Source organism: Mustelus asterias, chromosome 1 (assembly GCF_964213995.1).
Source record: "Mustelus asterias chromosome 1, sMusAst1.hap1.1, whole genome shotgun sequence".
Classification (NCBI taxonomy): domain Eukaryota; kingdom Metazoa; phylum Chordata; class Chondrichthyes; order Carcharhiniformes; family Triakidae; genus Mustelus; species Mustelus asterias.
The window spans coordinates 15,672,433-15,691,814 of NC_135801.1; the positions used below are offsets into that span (position 1 = coordinate 15,672,433).

Consider the following 19,382-nt stretch of genomic DNA (forward strand, 5'->3'; position numbering starts at 1 on the left):
AGCAGTGCTAACCACTGTGCCACCGTGCCAAGGGTTGCCGAAGCAAAGGTCTGCACAATGATATTCCATGCAGCAGCATGACGCTCTTTATACATATGCTGCCCACACGTGCTTGCATTTTGCAGAGGAGTTGAGAGCCAGATGGTGAGTGGATAGTCCTTGTCAACCACAAGCTATCCTGGTTTCTCCTGCTGGCTCCAATACGGCGGACTAAGTAAAGGCATCATGACAGCTATCAGGAAAACAGACATTCACACACCAAATGACTATTCAGGCAGTGGAACTCTTTTCGTTTGGGCACTGCCCTCCAATTTGACGCAGTGCCCACAAAGTAGCATTTCTGCAGTCAGTGGCATCCTGCAACAGAAAATCCGAGTGCACATTTCCCCCTGTTTCTCTCTGGACAAAGAAAATGCATTCCCTTCTCCTATAGAGCATCAGTGACCTCCCTTGTATGGCCGTCGACGTGGGAGATGCTAATGATGTCATCTGCCACAGCCTGAAAGGACCCCAATGTGTAGACGTTGATGGCCACTGACGGAGTGGAACTCATCCTGTACCAAGGCTGCAGCTCTGCAGAAGTGACAGTTTCAAAGAGCGCATCCTTCACAAAAAAGAGGTATAGGCAAAGCAACTGCTGCATGAAGACCGTGGATATGGTCTCCTGCTGAGGGCATTTCCTCTCCCGCCCCCCCCCTTCCTTCCACTTCAAGCACCTTGTCCTGCTCTGTGTTGCCTCTACTCAGTTTCCTTGTCATGCTACTCTTAACAATAGCACCCATGGCCTAGAGCAAGTGGTCTTAGCAGGATCCTTGGAGTAAGAGAATCTAGACTCTCACCATGTACAACGTCACTCCTTGTTGACTTCCCTCGCTTTAAGGAGCACTAGAAAACTGAATGCACTTTTACAGACTCAGACAGATCCAACAGCAACTGGCCCAAAAGCTGTTGACGATCCCTTCCTGCTACTGAATGTATGTTCGACTGTGCATGTGTAAGAAAAGGCATTAGCTAAAGCATCAAGATTGAAAATAGCACTACTGGCATCAAATCAGCATTACAGATCAACTCGCAACACTTCCATTTCTAACTCCAGCACAAATGTTCTCACCAAAACAGCATCCATATAGCCCGCATTGTGTGACGCTGACACCACAAAATAAGTTAAAGTTTATTTATTAGTGTCACAAGTAGGCTTACATTAACATTGCAATGAAGTCACTGTGAAAATCCCCTACTTGCCACACTCCGGCACCTGTTCGGGTACGCTGAGGGAGAATTTAGCATGGCCAATGCACCTAACCAGCACATCTGAAAATGCAGGTGCTATGGACTGAATTTGGGGTGGCCATGGAATCCCACAACCAAGTCAGGACTGTGAAGGAATACTCTCCACTTGCCTGGATGAGTACAGCTCCAACAGAGCTAAGAGCAAGGACAAAGGGTCACTTAGAGTCAATTCTCTCCCCATAGATGCAGTCAGATGTGCTGTCAGTAACGAGACCATTCGGTCTATCATTGCCCGTGCTGGCTCTTTGAAGGAGCTCAGGATTTATGCTCTCTAATGTAGTTAGTGAGATACCTGGCTGGGCGTTCAATCTGCACGTGTTCAGGAACTCAGCAGTGAAGTGAATATCCACATCACAGAAGAACAGAAGGACATTGTTCCCCTTCCAAGCCCGAGCACCTACATCCAATCCTTTCCCGCGGGAGAAATCCTCTTTCAAGGGAATGAAGGTGTAGTTCCTGTAATTTGCCTCTCTATAGTCAAAAGATAAAGACATGAAAATATTTCACTCCAGAACAGATACATTATATTTTCTGCACAAATATTCAGCAGTTACTTCTCCTCAGTAACAAGAGGGTGTCATTACTACATGTGAGTCACAACTTATCTGAATAGTAAAACACAGTAGGTTTGAGCCATTTGTGAGCAAGAAGGAAAACTTAAAAATGGAAAACAATTTAGCCAAAAAATTGCAAAAAGCATTTGAACCAAGAGCAGCAAATTTATCGTCACCGGATTACCTCGCAAAACACCCACCATCCTGACTGGAGGATTTATCGCCCAATCCTTCACTGTCACTACTCAATATGCTGAATTTTCAATCCAACACCATCGGGCCAGCATGGACACCACAACGGACCACAGTGCTTCACAAAGAAGGTCCACCTTCTTGAGGGCAACTGGAGATGGACAATAAATGCCACCCTTCTGAGTTGCACCCGCCTCCTGAGAATGAATATATCATAAAATGTGCAACTCACTTGGGATAGAACAGTTTCTTCAGAAAGAGTGGTCTTTCATCTCGCCCCATTCTAGAATCATAGAAACCCTGCAGTGCAGAAGGAGGCCATTCGGCCCATCACGCCTGCACCGACAACAATCCCTACTCCTGTAACTTCCCTGCTAATCCCCCAACACTAAGGGGCAATTTAGCATGGCCAATCCACCTAACCCACACATCTTTGGACTGTGGGAGGAAACCGGAGCATCCGGAGGAAATCCATGCAGACATGGGGAGAATGGGCAAACTCCACACAGACAGTGATGCAAGGCCGGAATTGAACCTGGGCGCTGTGTGGCAACAGTTCTAACCATTGTGCCACCATGCCACCCCAAGTTTACCATTCTTCCGGTAAATTTAATTTATTCAACATAATGCCGATTGTCCACATAGATCACAAATTCAATTCACTCCCCAGATATTGGAATTTTCTAAAACTGCTGATTAGAACCTGCAGCTTTATTTTCCAATTTTGCTTTTAGGTTGGAAGGATTAAGGAAAGGTTGTTTCTTAGTTGGAAAAGTTTTCAGCAAACCTTCAGAGGAACTGTGAGCTTTGCTTTGCTGAGAAATAGGCTTAAAAGTCCAGCCTTAGGGAAAAGATGGACTGAACTTCGAGGATGAACAGATATTATTGAGTGTCAGGGAGCATACAGCTGTGACCAGTGCGTGTGTGTATTGGCCGGAGATGTTAATAATATCCTCAAAGATCCTGATAATCCAGCTATCAATCAGGCAGTGGGGAGAAGGAAATGGGGATTATTTTTAATGGAAATGGAGCCAAAAGTATATAAAATGCTCAAGAATTTGATCGCACTTTGCCAAGTCAAAAGACACACCGTTGTCAGACAGTTTGTACAAGCTCGAACTGTAGTACAGTTCCAAGCCAATGGAGATTGCTGCAAGCTATCATAGAATCATAGAATCCCTACAATGCAGACAGAGGCCATTCAGCCCATCGAGTCTGCACCAACACCAATCCCATCCAGGCCCTATCCCCATAACCTCATGGATTTATCCTGCTAATCCCCCTGACACTAAGGAGCAATTCAGCATGGCCAATCAACCTAATCTGCATGTCGTTGGAATGCAGGATGAAACCGGAGCACCCGGAGGAAACCCACGCAGACACGAGGAAAATGTGCAGACTCCACACAGACAGTTGCACAGGGGAGGCAATGGTCTAGTTGTATTATCGCCAGACTATTCATCCAGAAACTCAGATAATGTTCTGGGGACACGGGTTCGAATCCTGCAGATGGAGGGCTTTGAATTCAATAAAAAAATATCTGGAATTAAGAATCTACCGATGACCATGAAACCATTGTCGATTGTCGGAAAAACCCATCTGGTTCACTTTAGGGAAGGAAATCTACCATCCTTACCCGGTCTGGCCGACATGTGACTCCAGAGCCACAGCAATGTGGTTGACTCTCAACTGCCCTCCAAGGGCAACTAGGGATGGGCAATAAATGCTGGCCAGCCAGCGACGCCCATGTCCCATGAATGAATTAAAAAAAAACTCCACACAGACAGTCACCCAAGGCCAGAATCGAAATTGGGTCCCTGGTCCCGTGAGGCAGCAGTGCTAACCAGTGTGTCACCAAGCCACCCAGTTTGGAACAAGGAATCAGTTACCCTGTGAGGACATTGGAGAGTTTAACATGGCTTTGAAAAAAATCCATCTGTCCATTGTAATTTTCCAAGAGAGAGTATTGTTCCTTCAAGCGCTGGAATTTTCCCAAGAGGCGATGAATCAAATTTGGCAGTAAGTGAGAGTGCCACCATGTTCTGGGTATGTTTCTGGATCGGGGTTTTGTGAAAGTGAGCATTAAAGTAAGTACTGTGGCAGTTTCAGATTGCAAGCTCTCAACACTTGTGACATATTTTGTACAAGGCTCTGGACAGAGAGAGCCGTAAGACACCAGCGCACTGTTCTGTAAACCTCAGCAGGAGCGTAACTCAGAGAATCTATCAACATCAAGTCAAACACGGAGCTCCATTCTTCATGCTCTGTGGCAAGGCTTTATTTGCCTCAGAGCCCCGAGGTGTGTAGTTCCTGTTGCCCTGCCAGTGAAGTTGCAGTCACTGAGGGGATGTTGTGTTAAGGAAAGAGTTGATAGAATGCTCTCATATAAAAAGCACCGTTAAAATAATCTATTGCCTCACCAGAGCAAAATCTGTCTCAGTCAATGTATTTTCTCACTACTTCCCTCCAAACACCTTTGTTTTCCCCTCTCGAAGGTCATTCGCTGAGTACATGCTGGGTACAATCGTCCAAGTGTGTCAGCTCTGCTATTGTAATGTGCCCAAGTGGCCAAGCTCAACATGTTCAAATGGGCGGCACGGTGGCACAGTGGTTAGCACTGCTGCCTCATAGCGCCAGGGACCCGGGTTCAATTCCGGCCTGGGATAACTGTCTCTGTGAAGTTCGCATATTCTCCCCGTGTCTGCGTGGGTTTCCTCTGGGTGCTCCGCTTCCCAAAGTTAAGTGGATTGACCATGCTAAAATTTCCCCTTAGTGACCCAAGACGTGTAGGTTAGGGGATTAGTGGGATAAAAATGTGGGGTTACAGGATACGGCTGGTGTGGGGTGCTTTGTCGGACAGTCAGTACTGACTCGATGAGCTGAATGGCCTCCTTCTGCACTGTAGAGATTATGTATTGTATAAATGCAGCAGCTACTGTATCCCTCATCGTCAATACAATGGCCGGAATTTTCCTGTCCCTCCCGCCATGGAAATCGGAGCGGGTGAGGGGCGGACCATGGGAAGGTCCATTGACCTCAGGTGGGATTTTCCGGTTTTGGGATGAACGAGGCCATAAAATCCAGCCCGGAGTGTCACTCGCTGGGTGGTGTGCCACAGGGGATTGTAACTGGTGCTTAACCTTCCGATAGACCGTGCTCACCTGGACATATATTCAAGTATGGATTTGACTTCTGTCATTTGTTCTGTTCCAAAGTAAACCACAGTGAGGTGAACTCTGCCGTCCAGTCGAATACACACCTCCCTGCAACACACATACAGAAAGAAGTCACCTTCAGCTCAATGTTCAATGTAACCACATGCAAAAGTACAAAATACCAAGAATTACATTTTAAAAATCCAAAATCCATGATGAAATCTGCAATCGGAAATAAAAACAGAAAATGCTGGAAATACTTGACAGGTCAGCCAGCATCTGTGGAGGGAATATTGGTTTGGGTTGATGATGACACTTTATCAGAAGCAGCAGCATTTTCACTTAGAGAGAACATACAATTCAACCTAAGTTGAACCTATGGTGGTCATGATGTGAAGTTGCTGGCGTTGGACTGGGGTAGGCACAGTAAGGAGTCTCACAACACCAGGTTAAAGTCCAACAGGTTAAAGTTCATCAGGTGACTCACCTGATGAAGGGGCAGTGCTCCGAAAGCTCGTGTTACCAAATAAACCTGTTGGACTTTAACCTGGTGTTGTGAGACTACTTACTGTAAATTGAACCTATCAATTGTCATACGTCGGGCATGGCTAAATTAGTACATCTCCTGCCTCTGATTCATAAGATTATTGGCCCAATCCCCACTCCAGACTGATTACTTAGCAAAGCATGGGTTGGGCATGTTATCTTTTGAATGAGACACTAAATAACAGCCAGATGCCCTCTTAGATTGAGATTTTACAAAAATTCATGGAACTCTTTGAAGACCAGTCAGGAGTGTGATGGAATACTCCCCACTTGCCTGGATGGGTGCAGCTCCAACAACATTCAAGAAGCTTGACACCATCCAGGACAAAAGCAGCCTGATTGATTGGCATCACATCTACAAACATTCACTCCCTCCACCACCGACGCTCAGTAGCAGCAGTGTGTACTATCTACAAGATGCACTGCAGCAATTCACCAAAGATCCTTCGACAGCACCTTCCAAACCCACGACCACTTCCATCTAGAAGGACAAGAGCAGCAGATACATGGGAATACCACCTGCAAGTTCCCCTTCAAGCCATTCACCATCCTGATTTGGAAATATATCGCCAATTCTTCACAGTCGCTGGGTTAAAATCCTGGAATTCCCACCCCAACGGCATTGTGGGTCAACCCACAGAACGTGGACTGCAGCGATTCAAGGCGGCAGCTCACCACCACCTTCTCAAGGGCAACTAGGGATGGGCAATAAATGCTGGCCAGCCAGCGATGCCCATGTCCCACGAATGAATAAAATAAAGTAAGGGAATTCTCCCTGGTGTGTTGGCTCATACTTATCTCTCAATCGCTAGATCACTAAAACAGGTTATCAGATAATTATTATATTGCTATTGTGCAACATCACACCGGCTGAACTTCACAATTGTGAAGTGATTTGGGAAATTCTGAGGTTGAAAAGGTGCAATATAAATGCAAACTTTCCCTCTAACAGAAGTCCATACCTGAAACAAAGGTGATTTTAAAAAAATTGCTTGTACTGGTCTCTGAATACCAACTATAATTCTATCTAAGGGTGTTGGGAATCTGGAATGCACTGCCTGGGAAGGTAGTCAAGACTGGAAACCTTACAACCTTTAGAAAATATTTGGATGAGCACTTGAATTATCATAATATTCGAGGATATGGGACAAATGCAGGAAAATGAGATTAGCGCGCCTTTGTTGGTAGATATTAAGGGGAGGCGCTGGCCTAGTGGTATTATTGCTGGACTATTAATCCAGAAACTCAGTTAATGTTCTGAGGACCCAGGTTCAAATCCCGCCACGGCAGATGGTGGAATTTGAATTCAATTAAACAAAAAATGTGGAATTAAGAATCTACTGATGACCATGATTGTAGATTGTTGGAAAAACCCATCTGGTTCACTAACATCCTTTAGGGAAGGAAATCTGCCGTCCTTACCCAGTCTGGCCTACAAGTGACTCCAGAGCCACAGCAATGTGGTTGATTCTCAACTGCCCTCCAAGGGCAAGTAGGGATGGGCAATAAATGCTGGCCAAGCCAGTGAAGCCAATGTCCCACGAATGAATAAAAGGAATATTGTCGGTGCAGACTCAATGGGCCGAAGGGCCTTTTCTGCGCTGTATGACTCAGACAGTTTCCAGATCTAGGTGTATTTGGTCTAGATTACAGCAAGGAAGCAAATTCCATATCAACCTGTAGGTTTCTTAGTCACCTTCACAATAGAGTAAATTCCACTGTGTTTGCAAAAATTTCATCCAGAACAGGTTTGACAGCACTTGTGTTTGGCCACGCCAAATGTTTTTCATAGTGTGTCCTGAAGGAGAGACAGATGGCATTGCCCAGATACCGGGCACAGATTTTCAATTCTTGGTGAGGATAAAGAGAAAGTCTTTCAGTTATTGGAAGGGGTACAAGACAGGACCACAAGACTGATCCTTGGATTTAAGGGAATGACGTATGGGGAAAGATTGACTTCCCTGGGAATATGATAGGTATGATTAAAGTTGTGAAGGGTTTGGATAAACTGGATCCAGTAAAGTTTGTCTACTTTGTACAGAATTGAAGCACAAAAGGGGCCATGCTTAGAAATTAAGGAAACAAATGGAAATGTGAAATGAAGGAGGAAGTCCTTTACTAAGGGGGTGCTGAACATGTGGGGTGGCATGGTGGCACAGTGCCATTATATTAACCTGGGTTCGATTCCCCCCTCGGGTGACTGTGTGGCGTTTGCACGTTCTCCCTGTGTCTGCGTGGGCTTCCTCCTGGTGCTCCGGTTCCTCCCACATTCCAAAGATGTGCGAGTTAGGTTGATTGGCCATGCAAAATTGGCCCTTAGTGTCAGGGGGACTAGCTAAGGTAAACAAGTGGGGCTGTGGGGATGGTGTCTGAGTGGGATTGTGGTCAGTGCAGACTCGATGGGCTGGATGGCCTCCTTCTGCACTGAGAGATTCTATGTGGAAACAATTACTGACATTAGTGGTAGATGAATAAGGAACTAAAATGGGCTTGAAGGAAGAACGAGACAGATACTTCTCAACAAACTGGTTTAAACATGTCACCAAGTGGATAGGTGAGCTAAATGGATCATATCTTCTCTTGCCTGAAACTGACGGGGGCAGTAGGTTGCTGGGGTATCAGGGTCCCGCCTGCCAGGAAAGCTTGCTGAACAACATGCAAATTAGGCAGTGGCGAGGGCAGCAATGGGCCTTCCCCTGGAATCAAGACCCCAGGGCAGAGGTCTCACCGACTGAGAGCTGCTGGCCAATCACGCACGCCGCACAATGACAGGCCTCCCTGCAGCTGAGTTCATATAAGCGGAAGAGGCATGAGACACTTGAGCGGTGATTAATTGGTCACTTAAGGTGCTTAATTGGCAATGGGGCAGGAAGGTCAACCATGGGCCTTCACAACCAGGGCTTAATCCTGGCGGAGATGTCAGGTTAACGGAGCTTCGGGAACCACCACCCCACAAAAAAGAAATGTCCCTCCCATCTCCAAGCTCGTCACCAGCGAGAGTACAAGATTCCGGCTTGTGTTATTAAATCTATGGTACAAACAGAAAATGGTGGACACACATGACAGGTGGATCAGCACCTGACAGGAAAGGGGACAAATGAATGGTTGTGTGTGTGGATCTTTCATCCAAAACAGAATCTGTGAGGTAAGTGGGCTCCTTTACGGGATGCTAACCTACCATTAGGTAATCTGTCACAGCATAGAATCCGAGTGTAGAATGAGGCCATTCAGTCCATTGAGCAGGCGAGGCATTCCCATCATTCTACGTTCTTATTATTGGAAAATTGTTTTATTTCTAATGAAAAAAAGCTATTTAATTTTAAAGTGACTCAGCCACCACCATAATTCCATAAAATTTTAGTACTTCATCCAAATAGCCAAGAAATCAAGTGATATAATTTGAAACCAAGGAAGGAATCGGTCATCAGATCCATGTGCAATACCACCGAGAGACTGTTTCCAGTTAAAATACCTTTGTAATCAGAGTGTGGTAAGTAAGGTTTGCAAGCTGCAGACATGAATTACCACATGGGATTATGATATAGTGCCAACTGTGGCAGAAAAGAATGGAGAAATACTTGGCAAAGAGATTATGTGAAATAGCACAAACACAGGCTATTCCCGTCAATGAGTCTATGCTGGTATTCACGGCCTCCATAAGCCGCGCATCCCACCCTATCTATCCGCCCCAACACGTTCTTTTGTTTCTTTCTCAAGTGTTTATCCAGCTTCCCCTTAGACACATCGATGCTGTTCTCTTTGTGTGGCAGTGAGTTCCACATTCTAATCACTCTCTGGGCGGGATTTTCCAGCCGTGCTTGCCCCCAAGGCCGGAAAATCCCGCCCAAGGTCAATGGACCTTTGCATGGTTTGCCCCCGCCCGCTAAGATTCCCGTGGTGGGCGGGTCGGGAAAATTCCACCCTCTGTGTGGAACGCAATCTCTTCAGGCTCCGTGTGAAAGAATCAGAATTATAGGCCGCGCTGCTCCCAAAAGTGCTGAATTGGCGGGAAAACTGTCCTACATCCCGACTGTTTTGTCAGTTCAGCTTCTCACCTGAATCTCCACACACTGTGCACTGCAGAGGTCCCAATCATGAATCTCATTAAAAACCCAAGAGGACGGGTCCCATTCCCGCCGGAATGTGACAATTCCGAAACTGCATGTGCAGTGGCCCCGATCTGTCAGTCTCCCTGTTTGCTGGCCAGCTCGATCGCTGGGACCCCCGCAGTGCTGCCCCTTCAGCCCCCCCTCACGGTCCGGTCGCGGCCCCCATAAGAATTCCCGGGCCAACCCTGACCCCTCCCCCTCCACCTCCACCCCAGAGCACCCCGATGTACAAGCCACCTCCCCCCCAGCAGTGGCGATCCCCCCACTCCCCTCATCCCGCAGACCCCCACCCCGCTGAGCCCCCCCAGGATCAGACCCCCCCGCCCCCTCTGGGAGCATGCCTCCCCGGCAGGCCAAACCCCCCAGCCCCCCCCAATCGCTGCCCTCCCTCCATCCCAGACTCGATCACCATGCAGAGTGGCAGCAGGACCCCCCACCCCCACCGATCACCCCTAGGCCTCACCCACAATAGGCCCCACTCCCTTGGCACTGCCCAATGCCCGGCGGGCAGTGCCAAGGTTCCCCCTGGACATGGGCACTTTGCCCCTTGAGCAGTGCCAGGCGGCACAGGCTGGCACTGCCAGGGTGCCCATGCCTAGGGGCACAACCCCCTGCCGCCTGACCCCCTGGAGGGCCCCGTTTGCCCCCCTTCATTCTGGCGGGGCCTCTCAATCGTTCCCCGAATGTGGAGAGCTAGTCTGAACCCCACTGGAATGAAGTACTCCTGGCGGGGTGGGAGATTTGGCCCATCGAGTCTGCACCGACCACAATCCCACCCAGGCCCGATCCCCAGAACCCCATGCATTTACCCCAGTCGGTCCCCCTGACACTAAGGGGCAATTTAGCATGGCCAATCCACCTAACCTGCACATCTTTGGACTGTGGGAGGAAACCGGAGCACCCGGAGGAGACCCACGCAGACACGGGGAGAATGTGCAAACTCCGCACAGACAGTAACACAAGAATCAAACCTAGGTCCTTGGCGCTGTGAGAGAGTAGTGGTAATCACTGTGCCACTGTGCCACCCAAAAGCTGCCTGAAGGAGTGAGGACTGACCCAGGATACTGGCACTGTGATCAGTATCAGTTTCCCTTCAATGTCGTTAGGGGGACCAGTCCAAAATGCAGCCGAATCTGCCCCAAGATTAGCCGTCGTGTTTTAAATATTTGTCAATGAAGGTTGATTTCGGAACGAATGGATTGAAGTGGTGGAGCTTGAATAGAACATTGATGAGCCACAACTGGACATGTGGACAGGGATGTGACTTATTTCATTTCACCAAGAACCAATTCATTTCCTCTCAGATAACCCAGATGTGTTGTGAAACACATTCTTTAATTGTGGCACAAGTGGCGATGGGTATCAAACCAACCCACGGTCAAGGGATTTTTGTGGCAACACCACAAATATCCCTTGCTGAGCATCCTCCCCTTCTTTTCCAAGTGGGTGCCAGAACGCAATTAGCAAAGCACTAATTCAACAGGTTCAAAGGGAATCTCCACCATGTCTGCACGGAACTGGGAGAATGAGACAAGGGTGAGTGAGGAGCGAGTAAGGATGCAAGGAAGTGAGGGAGAGAAGTAGGGAGATGGAGAGATGGTGAGGCAATAGAGAGAAGGAGAGGGAATAAAGGAGAGGGATGGACAGAAAAAGAGCTGCAAGAGAGCATGAGGAATGGAATATCCATCTCTACCAGTGGTTAACAGCATTCTACCCAAAGGGTGGAATTTCCTGGCCACACTAGCTCCAAAACCGGAAAATCTTTCCAGTTGCTGAGAGTGATGGAGTGTTAGTGAGAGTGATGGAGTGTTACTGGGAGTGATGGAGTGTTATTGAGAGTGATGAAGTGTTACTGAGAGTGAGGGAGTGTTATTGAGAGTGATGGAGTGTTATTGAGAGTGATGGAGTGTTACTGGGAGTGATGGAGTGTTACTGGGAGTGATGGAGTGTTACTGGGAGTGATGGAGTGTTATTGAGAGTGATGGAGTGTTACTGGGAGTGATGGAGTGTTATTGAGAGTGATGGAGTGTTACTGGGAGTGATGGAGTGTTATTGAGAGTGATGGAGTGCTACTGGGAGTGATGGAGTGCTACTGGGAGTGATGGAGTGTTACTGGGAGTGATGGAGTGTTACTGAGAGTGATGGAGTGTTACTGGGAGTGATGGAGTGTTACTGAGAGTGATGGAGTGTTACTGGGAGTGATGGAGTGTTATTGAGAGTGATGGACTGTTATTGAGAGTGATGGAGTGTTATTGAGAGAGATGGAGTGTTACTGGGAGTGATGGAGTGTTATTGAGAGAGATGGAGTGTTATTGAGAGTGATGAAGTGTTACTGGGAGTGATGGAGTGTTACTGGCAATGGTGGAGTGTTATTGAGAGTGATGGAGTGTTATTGAGAGTGATGAAGTGTTACTAGGAGTGATGGAGTGTTACTGAGAGTGATGGAGTGTTACTGGGAGTGATGGAGTGTTACTGGGGGTGATGGAGTGTTACTGGGAGTGATGGAGTGTTATTGAGAGTGATGCAGTGTTATTGAGAGTGATGGAGTGTTACTGGGAGTGATGGAGTGTTACTGGGAGTGATGGGGTGTTATTGAGAGTGATGGAGTGTTATTGAGGTTGATGGAGTGTTACTGGGAGTGATGGAGTGTTATTGAGAGTGATGGAGTGTTACTGGGAGTCATGGAGTGTTATTGAGAGTGATGGAGTGTTATTGAGAGTGATGGAGTGTTATTGAGAGAGATGGAGTGTTACTGGGAGTGGTGGAGTGTTATTGAGAGTGATGGAGTGTTATTGAGAGTGATGGAGTGTTATTGAGAGAGATGGAGTGTTACTGGGAGTGATGGAGTGTTATTGAGAGTGATGGAGTGTTATTGAGAGTGATGGAGTGTTATTGAGAGTGATGGAGTGTTACTGGGAGTGATGGAGTGTTATTGAGAGTGATGGAGTGTTATTGAGAGTGATGGAGTGTTATTGAGAGTGATGGAGTGTTATTGAGAGAGATGGAGTGTTACTGGGAGTGATGGAGTGTCATTGAGAGTGATGGAGTGTTATTGAGAGTGATGGAGTGTTACTGAGAGTGATGGAGTGTTATTGAGAGTGATGGAGTGTTATTGAGGGTGATGGAGTGTTATTGAGCATTATGGAGTGTAACTGAGAGTGACGGTTCACAGCTGGCACTCATTCCTGTCCTCCCCAGATATGAACGTTTCCACCAGGTCACTGCATAACAATCAGTTGCATTTCTTTCCTTAGTTTGAGGATTCTGAGACCAATTGCAGTCACCTATACCATCACCCCAGTGATCTTCTCGTCAGTGCAGCAATTATTCCTGAATTATTCCTGAATCCTCAGGGGATGGTTTACTAACTCCTAAAACATGATGTAAAGCTGATTTATTTGTACTGCTAGATGCAGATAAAATATCTTGTTGCATTCTGTTTGGTTTTTGAACGCAGCACAGTTAAATAGTTAACTATGATGCACAGTGACATCATCTTACATTCATGAACAACAATGCAATTTCTTCACACAAAGAAATAATAGACTGGAGTTATATTTCACCCATTGCAACCTCAGAACATCTCAAAGTATTTACAGTCAATTAAATACCTTTAATGTGTGCATACTGAAACACTGAAGTCAATTTGTGCACAGCAGGATCCCACTGCTGTAATATGCCTTTCAGGTATAGCAGCATGACATCACTTGAAAGGAAGTGTGTCTCAGTTTCACTTTTACTTGTGAGCGGAACACAGCACACACAGCTCTTGCTGCTGACATCTTCACACTTTTTACCTTTGTAGAGATGTTCCCATATGCCTCGTCTTCATAATCGAACCCATAACATGTTTACCCAATCCTTTCTGAGTGATCGGTGCTTTTATATAATTATAAAAACACAACACTCACCAACAGCAATGTGATAATGACGATATTATGTGTTCTAGTGGTTGGAATGGATCGAATTCCCTGAAGGTTAACGTGCAGGTTCAGTCGGCAGTTAGGAAGGCAAATGCAATGTTAGCATTCATGTCGAGAGGACTGGAATACAAGAGCAGGGATGTACTTCTGAGGCTGAATAAAGCTCTGGTCAGACCCCATTTGAAATATTATGAACAGTTTTGGGCCCCATATAGAAGGAAGGATGTGCTGGCCTTGGACAGGGTCAAGTGGAAGCTCACAAGAATGATCCCTGGAATGAAGAGCCTGTCGTATGAGGAATGGTTGAGGACTTTGGGCCTGTACTTGTTGGAGTTTAGAAGGATGAGGGGGGATCTTATTGAAACTTACAGGATACTGCGAGGCCTGGATAGAGTGGACGTGGAGAGGATGTTTCCACTCGTAGGAAAAACTAGAACCAGAGGTCACAACCTCAGGTTAAAGGGACGATCCTTTAAAACAGAGATGAGGAGGAATTTCTTCAGCCAGAGAGTGGTGAATCTGTGGAACTCTTTGTCGCAGAAAGCTGTGGAGGCCAGGTCATTGAGTGTCTTTAAGACAGAGATAGATAGGTTCTTGATTAATAAGGGGATCAGAGGTTATGGAGAAAAGGCAGGAGAATGGGGATGAGAAAAATATCAGCCATGATTGAATGGCGGAGCAGATTCGATGGGCCGAGTGGCCTAATTCTGCTCCTATGTCTTATGGGAACCAACAATTTTTTCACACAGAGGTGAGAATGCTACAAAAGTTCTGTAAGATGGGAGGTATTTTGCAGGTGATTAGTGTTTTGCAAGCTTAATGTCACAAGCTGAAAATAGATTGAGCAGCAACTAAGGGACAAGGTGAGACTGAAGGAGCTTTTCCTCCCACCTGCACATCCCACAACACATTTTGCCACGGCCACAGCTGACCTTTGTGTTTCTAGTGATGAATGATGGGTTAGGAGACACGCTCAATGGCTTGTAAAACGTGGCCCTGGCGGTAGCTTGCAGTCTGGCCAGATGAAGCCTCGTCTGACGCAAGTCAATTTGTTTCAACTTATAACTCCTTCCTCCATCAATCAGCATCAGTGACCTGAAATCCCTCCACAGACAAAACGAGGTTCAAGTTCTCCGATTTTGCTTCGACCCTCTTTGAACAGAGAGAGAAATGCCTGCGAGTATCCAAAGCCTTTCCACAGGATGTCTGCAAGTAATTAAATAAATAAGGAACGCAAGCCTTCTCTTAACCCTCTGAACACTGAAGGAACATCTGTGCCCAACTGCAAAACTACAGGCGGACCTGTACCACTTCCATGTCCCAGAAGAAATGTTCATAAACAACAAAGGCCTCAAATTAAAGGTGTTGCGGATTGGCACTTTAGCTTTTCTTAAGAATAGAGCCTCATTACTATTCTGTCGTGACATTAATTCAATAACAATAACATTTAACAACTGCACAAACCACAAAAGCTTATTTAATTGTAATGTAAAAGGTCAGTGAAGCCTCACACTTGTGAAAATAACCCAATTTTGACAAAGGATATTTTGGGGCTTACAAGTCGACAGCAGCTCAAAAGAAACTGGACGGGCTGAGGGTAGGTCTGGGGAGAATCCACTGACAGCTGCCTTAATAAGATATCCACATTACGTCAGAGTCAGAATGGATACAGCTGTTAGAATCATGACATGTTATTATAATTGCACAAACACTGCACTGACTCACCCACACTCAACTGTATACCAACCTGCAGATGTGCTTCTGGATGAGGTCATTGTATGGGGAAGCTCTCCAGCTGTTTGCAGCGAGCTCTACAGTTTATAATGTACCATTCATCAAGGTAACACTGACCTTTACACTGTAGCTGTGGGTCAAATACTCAGTTCCCCATCATCTTCTGCCTACGAACTGATTTGTTTTGCCTGGAGCAACGCAATTCTCATTCTTGCTTTCAAATTCTTCCAATGACCTCATCTCCTCCCTCTTCTTTCTTATTCATTTACGGGATGTGGGCGTCACTGGCTCGCCAGCATTTATTGACCATCCCTAATTTGCCTTGAGAAGGTTTGCCTTGCCTTCTTGAACCGCTGCAGTCCCTGTGGGTACGCCCAGAGCAGCAGTAAGGCAGAGACTAGATGATGGCAATCTCAGGGACGTTGTAACAACATTTTTCTCCATTCATTGTATGTGGACATCGCTGGCTGGACCAGTATCTATTGCCCATCCCTAACTGTCCTTGAATTGAGTGGCTTGTTCGGCCATTTCAGAGGGAGTTAAGAGTCAATCATATTGGCGTGGGTCTGGAGTTACTTGTAGGCCAGACCAGGTAAGGATGGCAGATTTCCTTCCCTAAAGTGAATGAGAGATGTTTTTTTCATGACAACCAACAATGGCATCATGGTCATCATCAGACTTTTAATTTCGGATTTTTATTAGATTCAAATTTCACCACCAGTGTTTGAACCTGGGTCCCCAGAGCAATACCCTGGGTCTCTGGATTATTAGACCAGTGACCGTACCATTACGTCACTGCCTCCCCGCTAACATGGTTAACAGTGTGGTTAGGAGAAAAAATTGGTTCGAGCCGAGAAAAGGCATGGAGATGATGATGCAGGTTTGTCCCACACCCATTGCTTATGGTGCAAGCAGTGTGCAAACCTTTTGCTGCCTGCTCATTTATAGGATTGCATACAGCGCACAACTGAGGAGTGATTACACATCTAAGTAAGGGTGTAAAATCCTGAGAGGCTGGCACAGGTTAGAACTAGTCTGCGCTACTGAAGGGGAACTGCAGTCTGGCTGGAGCAGTGGGGCTGAAACCATCAAAGATGGCTACCTCTTCTACCTCACTTCCTCCTCATTCCACAATCGCTTTTCGCATCCCCCCCCTTCCCACACCCCCCCCACTCACCTCCGCCAACAACCAACCCCCACCATAACCTGTCCCTTTCTCCTTTCAAATACCCAAGAACTATCATCTGGTGAGGTAGTGATGGAAGAGTAACAGGTGGGAGAGAAGGAATGGGGGCGGCGCGGTGGCACAGTGGTTAGCACTGCTGCCTCACAGCTTCAGGGACCTGGGTTCGATTCCCGCTTGGGTCACTGTCTGTGTGGAGTTTGCATGTTCTCCCCGTGTCTGCGTGGGTTTCCTCTGGGTGCTCCAATTTCCTCCCAGTCTAAAGACGTGCAGGTTAGGTGCATTGACCATGCTAAATTGCCCCTTAGTGCAGAGTAGGTTAGAGGGATTAGTGGGTGGGGTTGCAGGGATAGGGGCTGGGTGGGATTGTTGTCGGTGCAGACTCGATGGGCCGAATGGCCTCCTTCTGCAATGTACATTCTATGATAGATGATAGAATTGAATTGATTTGATTTATTATTATCACATGTATTAGTATACGGTGAAAAGTATTGTTTCTTGCGCGCTGAAGAGACAAAGCATTCCGTTCATAGAGTACATAGGGGAGAAAGAAAGGAGAGGGTGCAGAATGTAGTGTTACGTTCATCGCTAGGGTGTAGAGAGAGACCAGCTTAATATAAGGTAGGTCCATTCAAGAGTCTGATGGCAGCGGGGAAGAAGCTGTTCTTGAGTCAGTTGGTATGTGATTTCAGTCTTTTGTATCTTTTTCCCGATGGAAGCAGGTGGAAGAAAGTATGTCCGGAGTTCATGGGGTCAAGAACAGTGATGAGGAACAAACTCCATCACTCACTTTCACACTCACAGCAAGCAGCAGAGAGGCTGACACAGCCCATCATTTAAAGGATAGCACTAAGCACTGGGCATGAGTGGTCTACAGTCAGGGCAGGAGGCAAGGACAAGGTAAATGCCCAGCTTTCGAGAGTGCAATCAACTGAGCACATGGATGGGGGGGGGGGGGGGGGGGGGGGGGCTATATAAGACGACTGGTGGAAATAGTCAAATGACAGAAAGCGCATGTGCATCGGGGCATTGCCCAGAGCTTGGAACCCACCCTCTCCAGCCTGGAGATGGTGGCCAACTCCATTGGTGCAGGCAGGCCCAATGTGTTGACCGATGTCTCAGAACAAGCTCTCATTCCAGCTCAGCTCACTGCTAAGTTCAGCCTGCTGCCTCCGTGACCATGGATACCGGTGTTCAAAGGAGCTTGCCGGATGCCATAGCTGTCCAGCACTCTGTGCTCCAAGAGGTGACCGTGATAGTGAAGGCAATTCAGACAGAGATCAGAAAAAAATGACATTGCCTCCACAAAGTACTTGAAATGTTCAAGGCTCATGGAGGGAGGGAGAGGGAGGGGGAGTGTGTTATGGCTGCTTTACAATGAAGTTGGGAATGTATATGTACGTCGACTCAGGAGCTGCTCTTGAGTTTTCAGGAAGTATGACATATCAAGGTTGCACAAGCATCTGGAATTAATTTGCCTCAAGTGCTCATTTACTCTTCTGTTATTTTTCCCTTGAACAGCTGAACTGCCAAAGAACCGTCATTTCCTCCACTAAAGGAGCCACAATCATTAAAAGGTTGGGTGAAATCTTACCAAAAAATGGCAGAGTGTTGGCTCTGGTCTGAAAAACGGAGTGTTTCTCACCAACGGTGCCAGCATGTTTTCGAGCCAAATCTTACAGCTCATTAGTATTCATTTTTATTCCCACAAGTTTCATGCTGGAGCAGCAAGTTCTCTCCGATTCACCTGCCCTAACAATGATTGCAGGGGATGGTAGCCAAGAAACCTGCACTGCGTCTCATGGAGGGGGTCACTGACCAGACTGTGCCCCCTGGAACCATCAGACTCCAGCAACTCTGGACTTCTCCAACCCCACCGTGTCACCCACACCCGACACCAGTGCAGATGTTCACACCTCGGTGGGTTCAACAACTAGGCTGGCTTCTGAGACACTCGCTGGTGAGCACCTCACAGCTGATGATCCACATCAGGCAGAGGCAGGGACGTCTGAGGGAATCAGCGCTCAGAGAGATGCCGCAGCCCAGGATTCTACTGGGCCCCAGCCTGATGATGTGCCCCTGGGCCCGGTCATGCCACAGCTGCTGGAGCTGCAAACAGAGTCACGAATATCAGGAAGGGATGACAGCAGCGCTCCTCGGAGTGCGAGGCCGATTGGAGGAGTCCCTTCACTTTATATCCAAGGAGATGGTGCTGTCACTGCAGTGCACCAAGGCAACACTGCGAGGTTGGCGTCTGCACTGGAGACCTTAGTGCAGGGCGTGCACTCCATGGCAGGAGATACCTGCACCATGATGCAGGCACCGGTGGAAATCCACGAGTGTATGTGCCAGAGGATGGCGGGGCTTCTGTATCTTACTCTAACTGCCTCCCCATCTATGGAGAAGCACAGCGGCCCCTGGAAACCCGATGGGAAGAGGATTTGCAGCAGTACAGCTTGGCACCCTCCAGCCAGGGGATCCTGGGCACAGCCCCCCCATCCTCCTATGAGTGACACACCTCCAGCCCCTGACACCGAGGAGGGAAGCAGTCAAACATCCGTGCAGCCTGAAAGTAGGCCTGGACCCTCAAGGTCCAGGTCCCCCACCGGACGCCTGCCAAGGTCATCTCAGGCCAAAGGGCGTGGAAGTCAGCAGGCCTACTCAACATCAGCTGTGGATCCTGGGGATACACCTAG

At 47.4% G+C, this 19,382-nt stretch overlaps 1 protein-coding gene across 4 annotated transcripts in view; it reads right to left on the reverse strand.

The window, feature by feature from the left end:
• The window catches only part of csgalnact1a (chondroitin sulfate N-acetylgalactosaminyltransferase 1a), a 198,716-nt gene that overhangs the window by 25,322 nt on the left and 154,012 nt on the right, over positions 1-19,382 (reverse strand). For all 4 annotated transcript variants that reach the window (XM_078209835.1, XM_078209807.1, XM_078209817.1 and 1 more), the window contains exons 4-5: positions 5,198-5,299; positions 1,583-1,761 (exon numbers count right to left, since the gene is read on the reverse strand). In XM_078209835.1, the coding sequence (XP_078065961.1) occupies positions 1,583-1,761; positions 5,198-5,299 (281 nt within the window). The remainder of the gene's footprint in view (positions 1-1,582; positions 1,762-5,197; positions 5,300-19,382) is intronic.